The following is a 16,815-nucleotide window of genomic DNA, read 5'->3' on the forward strand; positions in this document are numbered from 1 at the left end:
TGGAAAATTAGTGACAAAAACTCAGCTAATGATAAAAGAATATGTTGCATTCGTTGCGACAGAATCGCAACAGAAACAGGGAAATATGGAATTCTCTAAATGTTATAAAGGTTTAGCGCTGCAGGCGGTTTTTTAGTTATTCTTATTTTTCGAATGAATGGATAGTGCTTTTCAAGGTTTTTAACGATTTTTCAAGGTTTTCAAGGTTTTTCCCAGAAAATTGATAGTTTTCAAGGTTTCCAAGGTTTTCAAGGTTGGGTGGTTCATTTTCAAGGTTTTCAAGGTTTTCAAGGTTTTCAAGGTCCCGTAGACACCCTGTTAAAAAGTCAAATTTTTGCTTCACTTTTTTTTGCTGGAGAAAGCTTAAAGTTGCTTATCTAGCCCTTCAGGCTTTACAGATATCTGTGGGTCTGACTGCCGTGTCAAAAATATGATGACGTTGCAAAACGTTTGCAGTTTTTATATCATTAAAAACAAAAGAAACGCGTAACGTCAGTTGATTGTCAGGGCGATTTTGAAAGTTGGAGCCTCTAGATGGTCTAAAAACGCATCAAAATAGCTTAATAGTTGTGATATAGGAAGAAAAAAATATTATTAAATTCGGTTTTTCCAGAAAACCACTTTTGAAAAAATTATTGGGGGGCATTGCCTCAGCTTTCAGATGGTGTATGGTGCTTAAATGAAAAAATTCGCAATCTTGTTAAAAAATCGCAATTTCTTCTTATTTTTCGAAATTCCAGACAGCCTGTAGATTTTCAAATAAACCAGGGGATGTCAATCGAACTCAATCGAATTCGATTTGGAGTCGAATCGATCGAATTCAATCGAAATAAATCGAAGTGATTGTTTGAATCAATCGAACTCAATCGAAGTGATTGATCGAACAATCGAATTCAATCAAAATGGGAAAAAGATGTAAATCTTCGATCGTCTTAGATTGGATTCAATCTATTAGATCAATCACTTCGATTGGTTACAATTGTTCGATCAATCACTTCGATTGAGTTCGATTGATATGAACAATCACTTCGATTTACTTCGATCATGATTTGATCACACATGGTGTTATTGTTTGGGCTATTCATTTAGTCCACTAACAAAAAAGGATGTCAATCGAAAATTTCGAATATAATCGAAACCAATCGAAGTGATTGACCGAATCAATCGAAGCCAATCGAGTACAATCGAACCAAATCAATCTTAAAATGATGTAAATCTTCGATTGACTTCGATTGTTTCGAACAATCACTTCGATTGGCTTCGATCGATTCGGTCAATCACTTCGATTGGTTTCGATTATATTTGATTGGTTTGACAGTCGAAATTTTCGATTGACATCCCCTGGAATAAAGCACTTTGTGATAGATTGTAGCCTAATCTTACCCTGGGTTTACTAATAAAAAAACCGCGATTGAAAAGATGAACCAGCTCAATAGCGACAGCCATTTGTTTCAATGTGGGTCGAGAATTTTCCGGTTGCCGGTGCCGTGGTCAGCGCTAAATCGCGTTTTCACCTTGACGTCGAAAAACATGAATATCTTTGGAAAGAAAATAGATACCTGGATGCAGTTTTTTTTACTTGTTTCCCTGTTAATTCCTGATTGATTTAAAAAAAAGAATGAACAGATTTGGATGATTTAAAGGTAAGTACTAATACATTGAAGCTCATTTTTGTAAATTCTTCCTCGTTCCGCGCAAAAAATCCCGACGAGTGCGCACCCTAACACAGACACAACAATAAAACACCTCTCTGAAACCCTGATGCTGTTGTTTGTCCATTTTTTCTGATACTTCCTTCGATCTTAGACTGCTAAAATAACTCAAATGTATAATCAAAAAACACTAAAAATGAAGCAATTAAAAACTCTTACCGCTCAATAATGAGATCAGGATGAAGATCGAACTAAAAAGTGAAAAGTGGAAAAAATCCAAGAAAATAGGCGAAATCGGCTGCCATTTTTAAAAACTCCTGTAAAAAAATATCGCACTGGAACAAAGGCTAAATCTAAAGGCCTTTCTACACCGTATTTAATATTTTTCTGATTGATTTCAAAGTTTCGCCATTGCGTAAAACTGTGAAGTGTAAGTAGGTGTTAAGTAGCTAATATCAAGATATCAAGGCTAAACATTCGAAATGACTGTCCCTTTAAATTCCCGCGTGTATTTGTTTTGATTCTGGTCACGGACAAGATTTTTTTGGTTGCAGACTTTTTCTTTCACTTTGTTGCCTTCTTTTTCATTAGTTTGGCCTTTCCAGAACTTCAATACCAGATAATTGAATTGAAGAATTTTGCTTAGAATGGCGCAGGGAAAGCTAAAAGTAAAAGGATCTGGTGGAGTTCAGAAGAAGAGCAAGCATCAAAAGAAAAACCACTTGGGGCCAAAGAAAGGAGGTGAGATTTTTCTTTCATTAGATCTAGCAGCTTAGAATATATAAACCTCCTTTATAAGGATTTGAAAGGAGGCTGGTATTACCTCTTTTTTTTCTTTCTTTACAGCAATACAATGCTGACATATCAGTTGACAAAGGGGTTACACACAGAGAATGAGTCTCGTGTTGGCAAAACGAAAAAGAGATTCTACAGGACGCTACCTGTTGCTAAGGCCAATGAAATTTATATATGAGTTTACCGTCGGCCGCCCGCATCTCTAAAAAGCACCCGCATGAAAATTTCATTATTTTCAAAATTCATAAATTTTTCATTATTTCCATATTTCTTTACAACTACCAGTTAGGAACATTTGGCGAGTTCCTGTACGCGGCCGCAATCAAAAAAATCATAACCGCACTCATAAAAAAATTACGTTTGCGTCTTTTTTTACCGTTTTTTGCCTAGACGATATAGCAAACATAGTAATTTTAAGCAGACTGTGCCTACTTGTGGTTACTTGTTACTTGTGTGGTTGTTTGAGCATCCTGCTTCAGGTAAGGTTCTTGGTGAACCACGCCTCTGTGTGATCAATCTGTCGAGAGAAAAAGAATCTCAGCAGATATTTTTCATGTCAATTATTGAATTGGAATTAGCTCTCCTGCACCCAGTATATCCATGGATTTGGGGTTCATCTGGGATAGACTTAAGGTGTGTGTCCAGGGCTCTTTTGAATTTATCGATAGAAATGTTTTTGAGGTTTCTGATGCTCTTTGGCATAGCATTAAAAAGTTTTGCACCTTGCACTGCAAGTGTGCTGTCTCTAAATTTTGATGTTTGGTTCTTTGGAATTGACAGTGTACACATCCGGCCCAGCCGGGGGTTTTCAGTGGTTTTGATACCATTTACAGCAGGTACAATATTTTCCATCACCTTCCAGACATACATTATTCTGTAGCGCTCTCTTCGCCTTTGAAGTGAGTAAATTTTTGTCTGTTTTAGACACTCCCAATAATTGTTTGGGGTGCCATTTATCTTTCGTAAGAAGGACTTTTGAATATCTTCAAGTCTCTGAATGAGACCAACTGCATTTGGGCTCCACAGAACGGAGCAATATTCTAATATTGGTATTACCAATGATTTATATAGTACGATCATACAATTCAAAGATCGTGAAGAAAATGTTCTCAGGATCCAAGATGTTAAGTTTTTAGCCTTTTCGATTACTGCAGTAATTTGCTTCTGAAATGTGCAATTACTGTCCATCAGGATTCCAAGGTCTTTCACAACATCTTTTGTTTCAATCTCAACACCAGAGGGTGATGTATATCTTGTTTGAGTCTTGATCTCGTGGTTCTTTCCATAGCGCAAGAGTTCAAATTTTATATCATTTAGCTTCATATTGTTGTCATCCGTCCATTTATATATTCTATCAAGATCGTTTTGAAGTCGTTTTGCCTTTAATTGGCTGTAAAAAATCTGTGGCGCCGGTAGAAATTTCTCCAACTTTCAACAATGATAGAACACACCTACTTAAACAAAATTAACCAGCGCATTTCTTATCTTTCTGCTTTTTCATTTTCAATGAAGCTCTCAAAGTTAAATAGAATTAAGCACATGAGATATTCTTATAATTGCGAAATGTTGTTTGTGCTTTCGCTACGGTGGAGTGCATGACGTAACTCGCGCGGCAACAAACTCGCCTTCTGTTGGCTGATCATATTGGCAGTTACATCAATATGCCTTCTTACCTGTCTTTAAAAATATAAATAAAAGTAATCACGGAAAAGGACGCGAAAAAAAAAGACATAAGTGTGAGAACAGAGTAATCAAACTCGTTAGAAAAAGTACCATTAGAAGTCATAAAAAATCAACCTGAATAAATGCAATCGAAATCCCAGAGAACTTCATAATTCCCCAAACAACATAACATTACTATGTCAAACTCCCATTACATAAATTTTACAATTACGTCAGAGTAGACTACGCTCGCCACCGAAGAGGTTTATTTGGAAAGGGTAATTACATTTTATTGTTCGCTTCTTTTTTAAAGATTGGCCGGGTTGGAAAAGTATGAATTTCTTTGTACATATTTTACCTACCCCAAATATTTAGGAGGCTGAGTTTTAAACAAATGGTCAAGTTGAAACGAACGATAAATGTATCAAGGTCTGTTTTATTTACCCCCTGGTGACTTAACAAAAGAGACTTAACTCGATGTTACAATCCAATTATTGAAAGTTTGTCTCGGCCTTTTTATAATGAGCGAGACATTCGTTCTCTGATTACGCAATTTTCATATTGACATTTTCGAGGCATTTTGATGTAACTGATTGGGTGTTTTGGCGTTACCACCCTTGAAGCGGCGGTCACCTTTATCATTCCGCAACTCTGTCCACCATTTTAAATGTGTTAACAATAGATTCAAAAGGGCGCCCTTATCAAGGAAGATCATTTGCTCTGGTCTCCGGCTTTGGGAACTATTAATGTTTTCGATTGTTTTTTATGGAAAAAGGTAAGAAACTTAAGTTTACAAGTATCACTTAGTTTTTGCTGGCTTAAAGAATGGCAGGATCCTGGATGGTTTCCCTAACTGACTACAACCTCTATCTTTGTTAAAATCGTCTCTACGCATGTTTACACGGGTAAACAAAGAAGATTTATTACAGAAAATGCTACCACCCTCAATCCCTACAACTGCAGTGGGCGTCCCGCCCATATATCTGCCAAACCGCCCTGATCGCCATTTTAGTTTTTTGCAAAATCTAGCGCCACTGTAGCAATCGATCTTTATTTTTCGTTCGCAAAAGATGCAAAGGGTTGAAGCGAAGCAAAATTTTTTATTTTGAGAGAGCATGATTGGCAGAAATTGTGGATAAGGTGCTGTTGGGAAAATAATGAATAATGAATACTTTAATTGTAGAAATTTTAGCGAGACTAATTTTAGCGTTTTAGCGAGTTTTCCCTATTTTCGCTAAAATAAATCTTGCTAAAACAGGCCGAATCGCCAGATCGCTAAAATTTATCCACGCGAAATTTCTGGCTATATTACCTTGATACATTTTTATACATTTTTATCAATAGGAAGAGTTTCAGTGCAAAGAAATGCTAGAAAACGAATTCAATCAATAATGTAATACGAGTATTCGCTAAAATTTATCCATGCAAAATTTTTTGAAATCGTGATTCGCTAAAATAAATCCAAAAAAAATCAAGATTTTCCTGACTCGCTAATATACGCTAAAATTAGTCTCGCTAAAATTTCTACGATTAAAGTAATGAAATCATGCCGCATCTATTTTTGGGTAAGTTCACGACGGTAAACTCATATGTAAATTTCATCGGCCTAAAAAGAATCTCGTACTTTTTTTTAGAAATCTTAAATCCAAAAAATTTCAAAACCTAAAATAGACCTTTTCGCCTTTCCATCCGCCATTTTGAATTCTATGCAAAAGTACAAGAACGAAAAAGATGTGGTTGGATTTAGTTGGAAAATATGCAAAACATATGCATGTTTAGATACAAAAAAATTGAAAAGACAAAAAATACATCTTATATATAAAGAAATATTATAATCATTACAGTAGAACAATAGAAGATGGAATTTCTTAATCAAAAAAAACATTTACAGAACAACAAAAGCCTTTTAGAAATTTGTTCTTAAAGACATAGCATAATCTGTTTTCATGCCATTCAAAAATTCCATGAAAACGGAGTACACACATCAAACTTTAAAAACATGCAAACTGAAAGCAATAATTATGACGTCATACATTCTTTCCAGTGCAAGAAAATATTAAAACCCCCGTTTTGATCAACAAGGTCAACCCCAACATGGTTACCGACCTGTTAACTTGAGATGTCCATTTTTTGTGAGATAAAAATTTCCAAGTGAAATCCAAAAGCTTAGCCCTTATTTTCCAAAATAGAAACAGGGGAAATTTTTTTCCGAAAAATCGGGATATCAGGAAAACATTTTGGAAATCAGGGAGACTTTTTGCCAAAATTTGAGAAATCAGAGAAAGTTTTTTCAAATATTGAAAACGTGTGAGATTGTGTGAGAAATCAAGTTTTTCAAAAATTGCGAAAAGGTTACAAACTTAAAACCGAAGCTTTTCACTTTACTGAGGAAAATATACGGAAAGTCCTGAACGAGTAAAATATTTCCATATTTTACGAGCGCAGGGCACTTTTGTAGCAAAGTGACGTTAGATTGCTTCTACCGCTACAATGCACCAACATCTTTTTGTCAATTTATATTTTGTACATGTAAATTACAAGATATATTGTATATATTGTAGTGTTTTTAACCAATCGTTTGCAAATATTTTTGGGATCGCCGATGATAAGAAACCTCTAGCTAATTGTAATCAGGAATGGCCAAACTTTGCAAGAGCGATCAAGACATGTTGTTTTATTTTAATTCAGGTAAGAAGAATATAGCACCAAAAAAACAACAAAAGATCAAAGAAAAGAAGTTGAAAGTTGTAAGTAGTTTTACGTTGTATGTACATTACCCTACACAATCTAAGACAAGGATTACTGCTCTAAAATAAAATTAAAGAGTTATTTTTGAAATAAGAATAACCCATTTTTACTAACCAAATAAAGATATCTCAAAACTTTTCCGAAATGTCAGAATTTCAAAACATTCTGCTTTTCTTTTGGATGAAGATCGATTTACCATCTTCAAACTTGGATGTAGCATGCAGTTCGTATTCAGCTAATATATAATTTTTTGTACGACATTTAAAAAAATTAAAGTGAAAATTTTACAAGGGATGATGAAATTTTGTATACATGCTTAAAGGTTATTATTATTATTATTAATTTATTTGTCAACACAGGTCAGGTTCTATATACCCAACAATATATATACAAGCTATATACAATTTTTGGCATTTTCCCTTGAGAACGGACCGAGTCCGAAACATGTCGGGAAAAATCAAAATATAATAGCCGCATTCTTTTTCACTGTCCAACACACAATTTTTGGCAGTAAAAACTGATGTGGACCTGCAGGCTAAGAAACAAAAAAGTAAAACTGCTGCGAAGGCAAAATGCATTTTATGCAAGACTAAGGAGTTAGGCTAGGTTAAAAGTGTGTCTGAGAAATTAAGGAAGAGGATTTAGAATATGTAAATCTTATGTGTTATAATAAATATATAAAATGATAAAAATAATAGATATGTTGGTTATGATTGATATAACTTTAGTAATACACAAAGTCTCCGTGAAGAAGAGCTCTTCCTGTCATTTTGAAATTAACTTTTTCAAGGCAGTCAGATTTTTTCAGATCCTTCTTGAAGATTTGAAATTGTCCATTTTTTTAATTCTGTCTGGGATATTGTTCCATACAATAGTATTTCTATAGCGAAATGAACTTTTAAAAGCAACATATTTGAATGGAGACATACCGATTTTCAGTGTATTGCGAGACTTTCTTGATTTCGTTTTAACAATCAGGTCAGAGAGTAATGGAGAACCAAGGTTGTTATGTATCTTATAAACTTTACATGCAATACTTCGCTTGTAATAATAGATAATGGGTTTCGATTTCGTAATGACCAAGATATCCAAAATCACTTCATGAACTCTGCTATAACAAATTTGGATTCATTACCAGTAGACAACGATAATAACGAGTTGCTCAATCAACACTTAATTCGCTCGATAACCGTAGCAGCCGACCGCACTGTCCCCAAAACAAACAACCCGTTTCCTACTCAGCCCTGGCACAATGATCAAAAATTGGCTAAACTCTATGAACAGAAAACTTCACTTATTACTAGAAATGCTGAATTTAAGGACATTGCCAAAATCAGAAAAAAGATTCGCTTAAGGGCTCGTTTCCTGAAAAATGAACACTTTAAAGCTGAGGCTGACAAAATTAACCAACTTGCCATCAATAGATAACTTCAAAGATTGTTTCAACGAGCTAAACAGCAAGTGACGACTCTGAAACATATACCTAGCTCATGCCCAACAGATAAACTTATGAAGCATTTTAAATCACACTTCAACCCTCCTGATCCTTCCTCGACAAGGACCCCTGAAGAACTTGATTCGAATATCCCAGAATTTGTCGAAAAACGCATATCGCAGACTGTCCTCATAAACGATCACCACCAACCCTGAACGAGATCGAACTTTATCTTAAAAAGCTTAAATCCAATAAAGCATCTAATGACATTGATGCTGAGTTTCTCAAAAAGCTGAACCACCCAATTATGTTAGAAGTATTGCATCGCATGACCTTAAACCTTTGGTAAAACCTGGACGTACCCCACGCTTGGGGTAACTCTCGACTCCGTACTCTTTGGAAAGGTAAAGGATCCAAAAACGACCCTACAAAGTACCGTGGACTTAGCATCGGATCAACTGTTTGTAAGTTGGTCATCAATCTCATTCTGGGTCGCCTTCGTCCTTGGTACGAAGCCCAGCTTTCAGAGGAGCAAAATGGTTTTCGCCAAGATAGGGGTACCATCGATGGTATCTATACCATAAAACGAGTTCAACAGATCACTCACCGCAAGAAGCAACCTCTTTTTCTCCTCTTTGTGGATCTCACCGCGGCTTTTGGCCACATCCCCAGAAAATGATTATTTGACTCTATCAAACTACGTTTCTCTGATAATCGTTGTCCCCAAATCCTCAACATCCTTGAAAAGTTGTACTCAGACACAAGTCTAACATTTGAAAAAGAGACATTTCCGACTACATCAGGCGTACGTCAGGGTGGTCCTGAAAGTCCATTTCTGTTCAACCTCTTCATCGACTTCGTCATGCGCGTCTTCCTCGAAAAGTCAAATAATATCCAATTCTTTCAACAAAAATACCGTATCAGCCCACGAAGTATTTCCAGGGATGATCGTTACGTGTTGAGAGAACAAGAAATCGATCTCAATGGTTCATCTCCCCTACCATGGTGCGGTTATGCGGACGATCTAGTTTTGTTTCTAACCAGTCTGGACAGTTTACAGAATGCTACCAATATTCTGAACACTGTATTTAAAAACTTTGGCCTCACAATCAACTCATCCAAGACCGAATCGATGATAATCAATAACGATGTAACAAATGAATATCCAAAATCCATAGTCTCTATTGATGGAACTCCACTCAACAACGTTCAAAAATTCAAATATCTTGGCTGTTATGTCAATTACCTTGAACCGAACCGAACTCAGGTGATGCCAAAATTAACCATAGAATTCAAATGGCTTCAGCCAAGTTCAGTGAACTTTCAAATCTCTTGCAAAATTTTCAGATCAATCTGAAAACTCGTGTTAAATTTCTCGACAGTTTTGTTCGTAGTCGATTGACATATGCATGTCAAAATTGGAACACAACTCAGAACCAACTCGATCGCATTGATGCAACATATCGCACGTTTTTGAGGCGTATGGTTCGTAATGGTATGAAGCATGTTAACGAAAAGGAGAATGATTTTCGCATGGTTTTGAGCAATGTTCGTTTACATGAAATATGTGGTACGAAAGATGTTAGTGTTTTTATTAGAAATCAGCAACGTAGTTATTTGGCACATATTATTCGCATGAATGTTCACAGAAATGTGAAAAAGCTCACGTTCAATGATGATATATATACAAGGAGAGGGCGTCCCGTTAAGTCGTTGGTTGATTTAATTATTGAAAATGAAAATGTCACTCTTGATAGATTTTGCAATCTTGCGTTGCAAAGAAAACGTTAATGGAAATGTGATGGATTAATATTATTTAATATTATTTATGAGAGACTGGGTTACCCAAGTTTTTATTCTATTTATTTGACGAGAGTTCGGTGTTATATATATATTTGACACTGGCTAGGACAGCATTATCACGAACATACTTTTTGACTCGATTTATGAACCGTGTATCCTTTACGACATAAGATTCTCAGAACAATTTCCCCAAATGAGTATACCGTAGATAACAGAGGGTAATATGCCTTGAAAATATATTGTTGATAAGGTAGGGTGTGGCATGTTTCTCATTTGATAAAGTTTCTTCAGTTTACTACTAAAAGATTTGGTAATTTTTCAAACATGCTCCTCCCATTCCAACTTGTCATCAATAGTATTTCCCAGACATTTGGTGGAGCTAACAATCTCAACAATTGCTCTACATAGTGTAATGTTTTTGTATGGACCAATGAAACGATTTCTTGACATGACCAAGATTTTGCATTTATCAGGGTGAATCGTTAAGGAGTTTCGTTTGGCATAACTCTCTAATTGACAAGCACTGTTTGGGAGACTGTAAAAAACAGCATCAGCAGTTGGTCCAGTGGTATAGGTTGTTGAGTCATCTGCAAGCTGGTCTAAATCACTTTCAATACAATCACTCGTATCGTTTACGTTGATGGAAAAACTTGGTGGTCCAATTAGAGATCCTTGCGGAACACCATATTCGACCGTCTCAAGGTTGGACTCGACTCCATTTAGTGATGTGAAGAGCAAGCCAGGTGTTCAGCAACTTTCTAGGGATTGACAATAGCGATATTGGTCTATAGTTTGAGCAGTCTGATTTGACACCTTTTTTGTATACTGGTGTTACTTTAGATGCTTTCCACTTTGCTAGGAAAGTACCTGTGTTTAAGCTTTGCTTGACGACGTAATGAAAACTATTGATTGATCCATCAGTATGAAGGCAAATATCTTCGGCTGTATATGAGAGTCCTTTGACTTTCCTTTAAACTTTTTGACTAGTGACCAGAACGATTTCGAAGAGTCGCTTTGGATGAATTTGCTCTCCCAGTATTTTGCTTTTTCTGATCGAATTAAACTGGTACATCTATTCATTGCTTTCCTGTACTCCTTCCACTCTTTTGAATGTTTTGGGGTAGTTCTTGCAATGTTCGAGAGATTAAACCTTTGGCTTAGCTGTTACCTCACTTCACCATTCATCCATGGCTGATTTTCTGTTCTTTCTTTAACCTTCCTTGAAGGTACGTGATCAGCTATGATGCCTTGGAAAAGATGTTCCCAGCACCATAATCTGTCATCAACATTATCAAATAGAGACATTATATCCCATGGACATGTATCAAGGTCCTCCTTCAATTTAATGATGTCAACGTTTCTGTAGTTGACTTTAATTAATTAATTTATTTATTTGATTTGCATATGGAATTCCCCTTTTCACAGTAATAACCTAACATAATTGAGAAATAAAAGGAAGTCGTATTGTATTTTCCAATCCAATACGAACATCCATGGCCTTGGAACATCATAATTCTCGGTTTCAAAACTAAACGTTATTCGGAAATGCCCACTTGTCCTTTGATCTATTCTCACCGATTTGAATTCGATTGAATTTGAATATTAAGGTTTTGAAGTGGAATAAACCAGCCGAGGCTGGAAGGTCAGCCAATAGAGCTTAGCTAGATAGTTTTAATAAGTGGGTTAACCAGGGTTAACAGATGTAAGAGATGTACTGAAACAGAGTAGACTAAAAATGTTGAATAATGTGAAACATTTGATAACTTGATTTAAAATTATTTAAAACAAGCCTGAGAGCTCCTCCAACCCCCCCCCATGAGAAGCTCAAAGTATGCTTCTCTTTAGCATTGTAGCACTGTTTCTATGACATCAAACAATTAAGCTATAGTTCATTACTATAAAATAAAAGAGAAACATAGTGTAATTAAACTTTTTGTTAATTTCATTCCAGTCAGTTATGATTTTTCCTTATTTGCGCCCTACAGCATTAAGTGAAAATATTAAACTGTAAGAGCAGTGACTGGTTGAAAGTAACGCCCGGAATATCTGAGTTAACAAACTTTTATTCATACGAAGAAAGTGGTAATGATAACTTGATATCTATTTCCTTGTTATTTCCTGGTCTTACTTTACTCTCCATTAAAGATCAATGGCTGAAAGAGGCCCCAAAAATTCGAAAATTGGCAGGAATAAGGGTTCTTTGTAATTCTGGCGCTGCAGGCAAAAAATTTGGTGTAAGAAAGGTCAAACAGCTTAAAAGATATTCTAAAAAGGAGAAAGTTACAGTTAGTCTGCATTGGACCACAAAAACCACAGCGAGCAGTTTCGATCAATCTCTCATTTTGGGGGTGAGCATTCTTTTTAACCCCTGGTGGATACACAACACTTCTCTCGTTTAGACTTTTCGCAATTCAATGTTGATAGTAGTTTTGAAAAAATTCGTAAAATAAAACGAAGCGCCGCAGGCGAAAAAAAATTTACATTGCACTTATAGAAGGCGCTAAAAACATGTCAAAGGGCGCCAAATCGCCCAACCAAACATCAAAAAAAATTTTGGCGCCCCCTTGAAACGCTTTTTTGGCGCCCCTCTCAGGTCTTTCTGGGTGGTGCACTGCACCCCCTGCCAGGCTTCCACTGGTTGGATGTAGACAATATCCATATCTGACCAAAGTGTTATACTAGAAATAAATAAGAAAATTGCCAAAATGTCAGAACCAAAATAAAGATATCCATCAAATATACATAGAAACTGTATAGTCACAAAATTTTGAAAAACACAATTTGCATCCAGTCTGCGAAAATAAATTTTGTAGTTTAGTACCGTCAAGTTACACAACATGCACACAACCATCTTGAAGACTTTGCTGGTCGCAAATGATAATCGAAAGCAAAACTTAAAATTCATAACTATGCGGGGAAGCTCATATTTCCCCCGTTTTGCTTTAAACTCGCTTTTGATTGGTCTATGAATTTGGGTGATCGCTTTACCGCCTTGGCGGAATAAACACACGACCATAATAAATAAATTCAACAGGGCAGTGGAGTAGTAATTAATTTCAACTGGGAGTCCTCTCTTCTGTGTCAAGCACTAGCAGTGTTTATTTAAACTTTAAAACAATGTTAAATGAAGACCAGATGGATCTGTTTGTTATGGCTGTGCAAGTTGTGACGAGAGTGTGCATGTTGTGTAACTTGACGGTATAATTCATTAAATTCTAGAAACCATTTTTCATAACTTTCTGCAGTCCGCTTTCTGCAAGTCTGATAAGAGATATGTATAAACTGTTATCGCCATTCATTCCATTCCATCATTCAGTCAAAACGTGCGCCAAGGTTAGAAAAGGTAAGAAAAACACAATCTGCGTCCGAAACTTCGTGAAAAATAGTTTGATCAATTCAACAAGAATTGTATATATTAATATTAATATAATTGATCAAATTCCAAAGACTATTTGTCATAATTTTGTAAGTCCAATAATACTAGGAGATGTGATGTCATCATTTGGTCCCCGTCATCTGCGACCGACCCTGATTTACGGTCAGCAGGTAGAGTTGGAGAATCAGAAAGCTTTTCCGCTGCTTTGCTGGATTTCCACTGTCGACCTCTGCACGTCTGTGTTTACAAGTTTTCAAATCGAAGTAGCGAGCCGCATGCTAATGGAGATTAAACCGAAAACCAGTTTATCCACGGTTTCTCAATTTTTTAATTCGGATCAGTCCACACGGATTCCCTTTCAACAAGATGTAGCTTCTTCTTAACAGAAAAATATTTTCGACCGACCGACCGAACGACCCCCACTTTTTAAAGTAGAAATGACGGGAACCAAACAATTTTTTGCGATTCGCCTTATATCAAACACGTCCAAGTCCAAAAAAGCACGATTGCATCCAGTCTTTATCAAATTTAGACAGTAGCTGTACTTTTGTAAACTTTATAAAATTCCAATAACATTATAACACCATCAATCCTCCCAAGAGGCAAACAAGAAAAATATGTTTTTATTGCAAAAACTAATAAAAAACAGCAATAAAAAGTATCAGAAAATTCAACATAAACAAAAACTTGAGCAAACGGCTTTAAACCTTCAAAAGATGTAGAAAAAGAATCCCCTTGATGAAAATCATGTGTTTGATTTGCCGAGTTAAAAGCCGATTTGAAGCTTGCAACAGATTATCACTGGAAATACTTTGGTACAACACTGACTTATCACATCTGATTAATAATAATAATAATAATAATGATATATTTCTGGCATTTCCAAAATTTACATTTGGCTCTTCACCTGAAAATTCTGTATATAATATATGTGCAATGTCTAGAAAAAAATTGTAAAATAACCTGGTAGTATACTGAAGAAAAATTGGGGCCGTATGCGGACAAGCAGATAGGGACGAAGCGGTGGGCTAGTATGACGAATAAAATGATTATGATTAAGAAGTATAAGGGGTAAAATGTGAATAGTGATTGAGCTAGACAAAACCTAAACAAATCCGAGTATCTGAGTATGCTAGCTGAGGCCATCGCAATGTGTGCTATTATAAAAAATTAACGAATATATTAAAAAAAAAAAATACTAACATAATTTTATAAGCTAGACTAGACTAAGGTTCAAGTACTATTGGTGGCTAGAGGTAAAGTAAGCGACAAAATAGATCTAAGAACTCGGTGAGATAGAATCACGACAGAGCGTAAGATAGAATGAGTAAAACTTGCATAGATATCAACACCGAAGGCTGTGTAAAAGTGTACTGGACCTTGCAAAACACGACCAGTATTTTGACATAAATAAGTGAGCTATCAACTATCTAAATTAAATTAATTGAAAATAATTAAACATCAAATGGAAAAAAAACAAAAAAAACTTAGAACTAGAATATAATAAAGTCATATATATGCACTGAAGAAAATACAGACTAAGTAAACCTAAGAACAGATGGGCTAAATCTAAAAATCAGAATGGAGACTAGGGAACCAAGGCTACGAGTAGGGATATTAGAAGAATTGAAATCAGAATTAATTTAAACTAAAATGGCGCGTGAATCAAATCGAGAATTAGACTAAAACTAGGTATAAGAAATAATATAACATAGAAAGCACCAGCTAGGAAATAGCGAGTAGCAACGCAAGGACTACAGTTGGTAGAATATGGTACTACTGCAAGCTCCTAGCTAGGGCTTTGTCGAAAAATATTTTTTTTGTTTCTTGACAAAAGGCTTTGTAAGTTTCTGAGTCACGACAGTTAACAGGTAGTTCATTAAAAATTTTAGAAGCTTCAGATTCAAAGGAACCACTAACATTACAGGTTTCACGCAATTTAGTTCCACCAATTACATCCGTTCGAGTCTTGGCTTGCACATATTTCTCCATAGGGAGGAATTTGGGCCAGTCATTCATATTCACTGATTTCCACGCAAGTTTAGCCAAACTGTATTCGGTCCGTTCTTTGACAGGTAGCCATTTCATATCTATTACGTCAGACTTGCGAGAGTAGCTCTTCCGGACGAAGCTAGCTGTGGCATTTTGGACTCGTTGTAATTGGTTGAATAGATATTGTGGTGCGTTGTGAATTACGGTATTACCATAGTCTATTTTACTCAATACAAGAGATTCTGCCAATTGGCGTCGATTATCGCTTGAGCCGCCATCTTGAAACACCACATTATGATCTGTAAAAACAACGCACGCTAAAAGTACCCAAAAAGTTAACCCGATCGGAAGAAAGTTTAGAAATCAAAGTGAGATCGGGGAATCGGATTTTTTTTTGCCGTCTTATGGAAGAACCGAATTTTACCTATTTGAATGCTCAGCTTAGGCTGACCAATAAATCAAGGCTACTCTTGTAGAAAGAAGAATTTTTTAGCAAAATCGATACTGGACCTGGTGACAGATTTGGCGTAAAGCTTAACTTCTTCAATACATTAGGCATAATTCATTGAATACTATTTGATAACTAAGATAGAGTTACAGTAATATGGTATTTCATTTTATAAATAGTAAAAGAGTTTCTTTTACTGCAATTGAGTAGTCAAAGCCTAAATCTTTGTGTACGCGCTTTTTTTTATAAGAATGGTGTAAATCAATTTCATCATGGATATTCTTAACTTTTTTGGGAAAATCATCCTAAAATATTCTTACAGCATTCTTAGGTTAAGATCCTAATTTTAGTACATGCGTCTCAAGCTTAAAATGGCATTTTTGTGAAAGAAGTGAGCCTTACTTGGGGGTAATTGACAATTTATAATCGAAAATGCTCTAAAAATGGCGTTCTTAGCTTGAGTAGCAAAATTCCATGATGGTGATATTCTTAGCATTATTCTTATTTTTTTGGCCATTTTCATCATAGACATTTTTTATAATTAAAAAAGCCGCATGATGATTTTTCCAAAAAAAGTTAAAGAATATCCGATGAAATGGATTTACACCATTCTTATAAAAAATTCTGTAATCCTGTAAAACATTTCATTCTTCTATTTATCAATAGCATTTGGAGAGGAGTATTCAATCCAGTATTGAACAACAACTTGTACAAAAAGCCGGACCTGAAAGTCTAAGTCTTGTTAAAGCACCAGAAACCAGTACTTCAACCAGCGCTGGTGGTAAATCAAAACAGACCAAGAAATAACAACAGCGAATGGAATCCATTGTGAAGAGTTGTGATTTAATACAGGAGAAGGTCAGCTGGTTATTTCCTTTCAATTACTTCGGTTTATTTACATTAA

The 16,815-nt window shown here is 35.6% G+C and overlaps 1 protein-coding gene across 1 annotated transcript; it reads left to right on the forward strand.

Annotated features, from left to right (window-relative positions):
* The first annotated feature begins 2,215 nt into the window (after nucleotides 1-2,215).
* Nucleotides 2,216-16,815, forward strand: LOC136819701 (UPF0390 protein zgc136864-like). The gene is made up of 3 exons (XM_067075942.1): nucleotides 2,216-2,393; nucleotides 6,798-6,856; nucleotides 16,578-16,815. Exons 1-3 carry the CDS (start codon nucleotides 2,300-2,302, stop codon nucleotides 16,716-16,718), a joined length of 294 nt encoding a protein of 97 aa, XP_066932043.1. The 5' UTR covers nucleotides 2,216-2,299; the 3' UTR covers nucleotides 16,719-16,815.

This window comes from Clytia hemisphaerica, unplaced genomic scaffold, assembly GCF_902728285.1.
Source record: "Clytia hemisphaerica strain Z4C2 unplaced genomic scaffold, Clytia hemisphaerica genome assembly, whole genome shotgun sequence".
Classification (NCBI taxonomy): Eukaryota; Metazoa; Cnidaria; class Hydrozoa; order Leptothecata; family Clytiidae; genus Clytia; species Clytia hemisphaerica.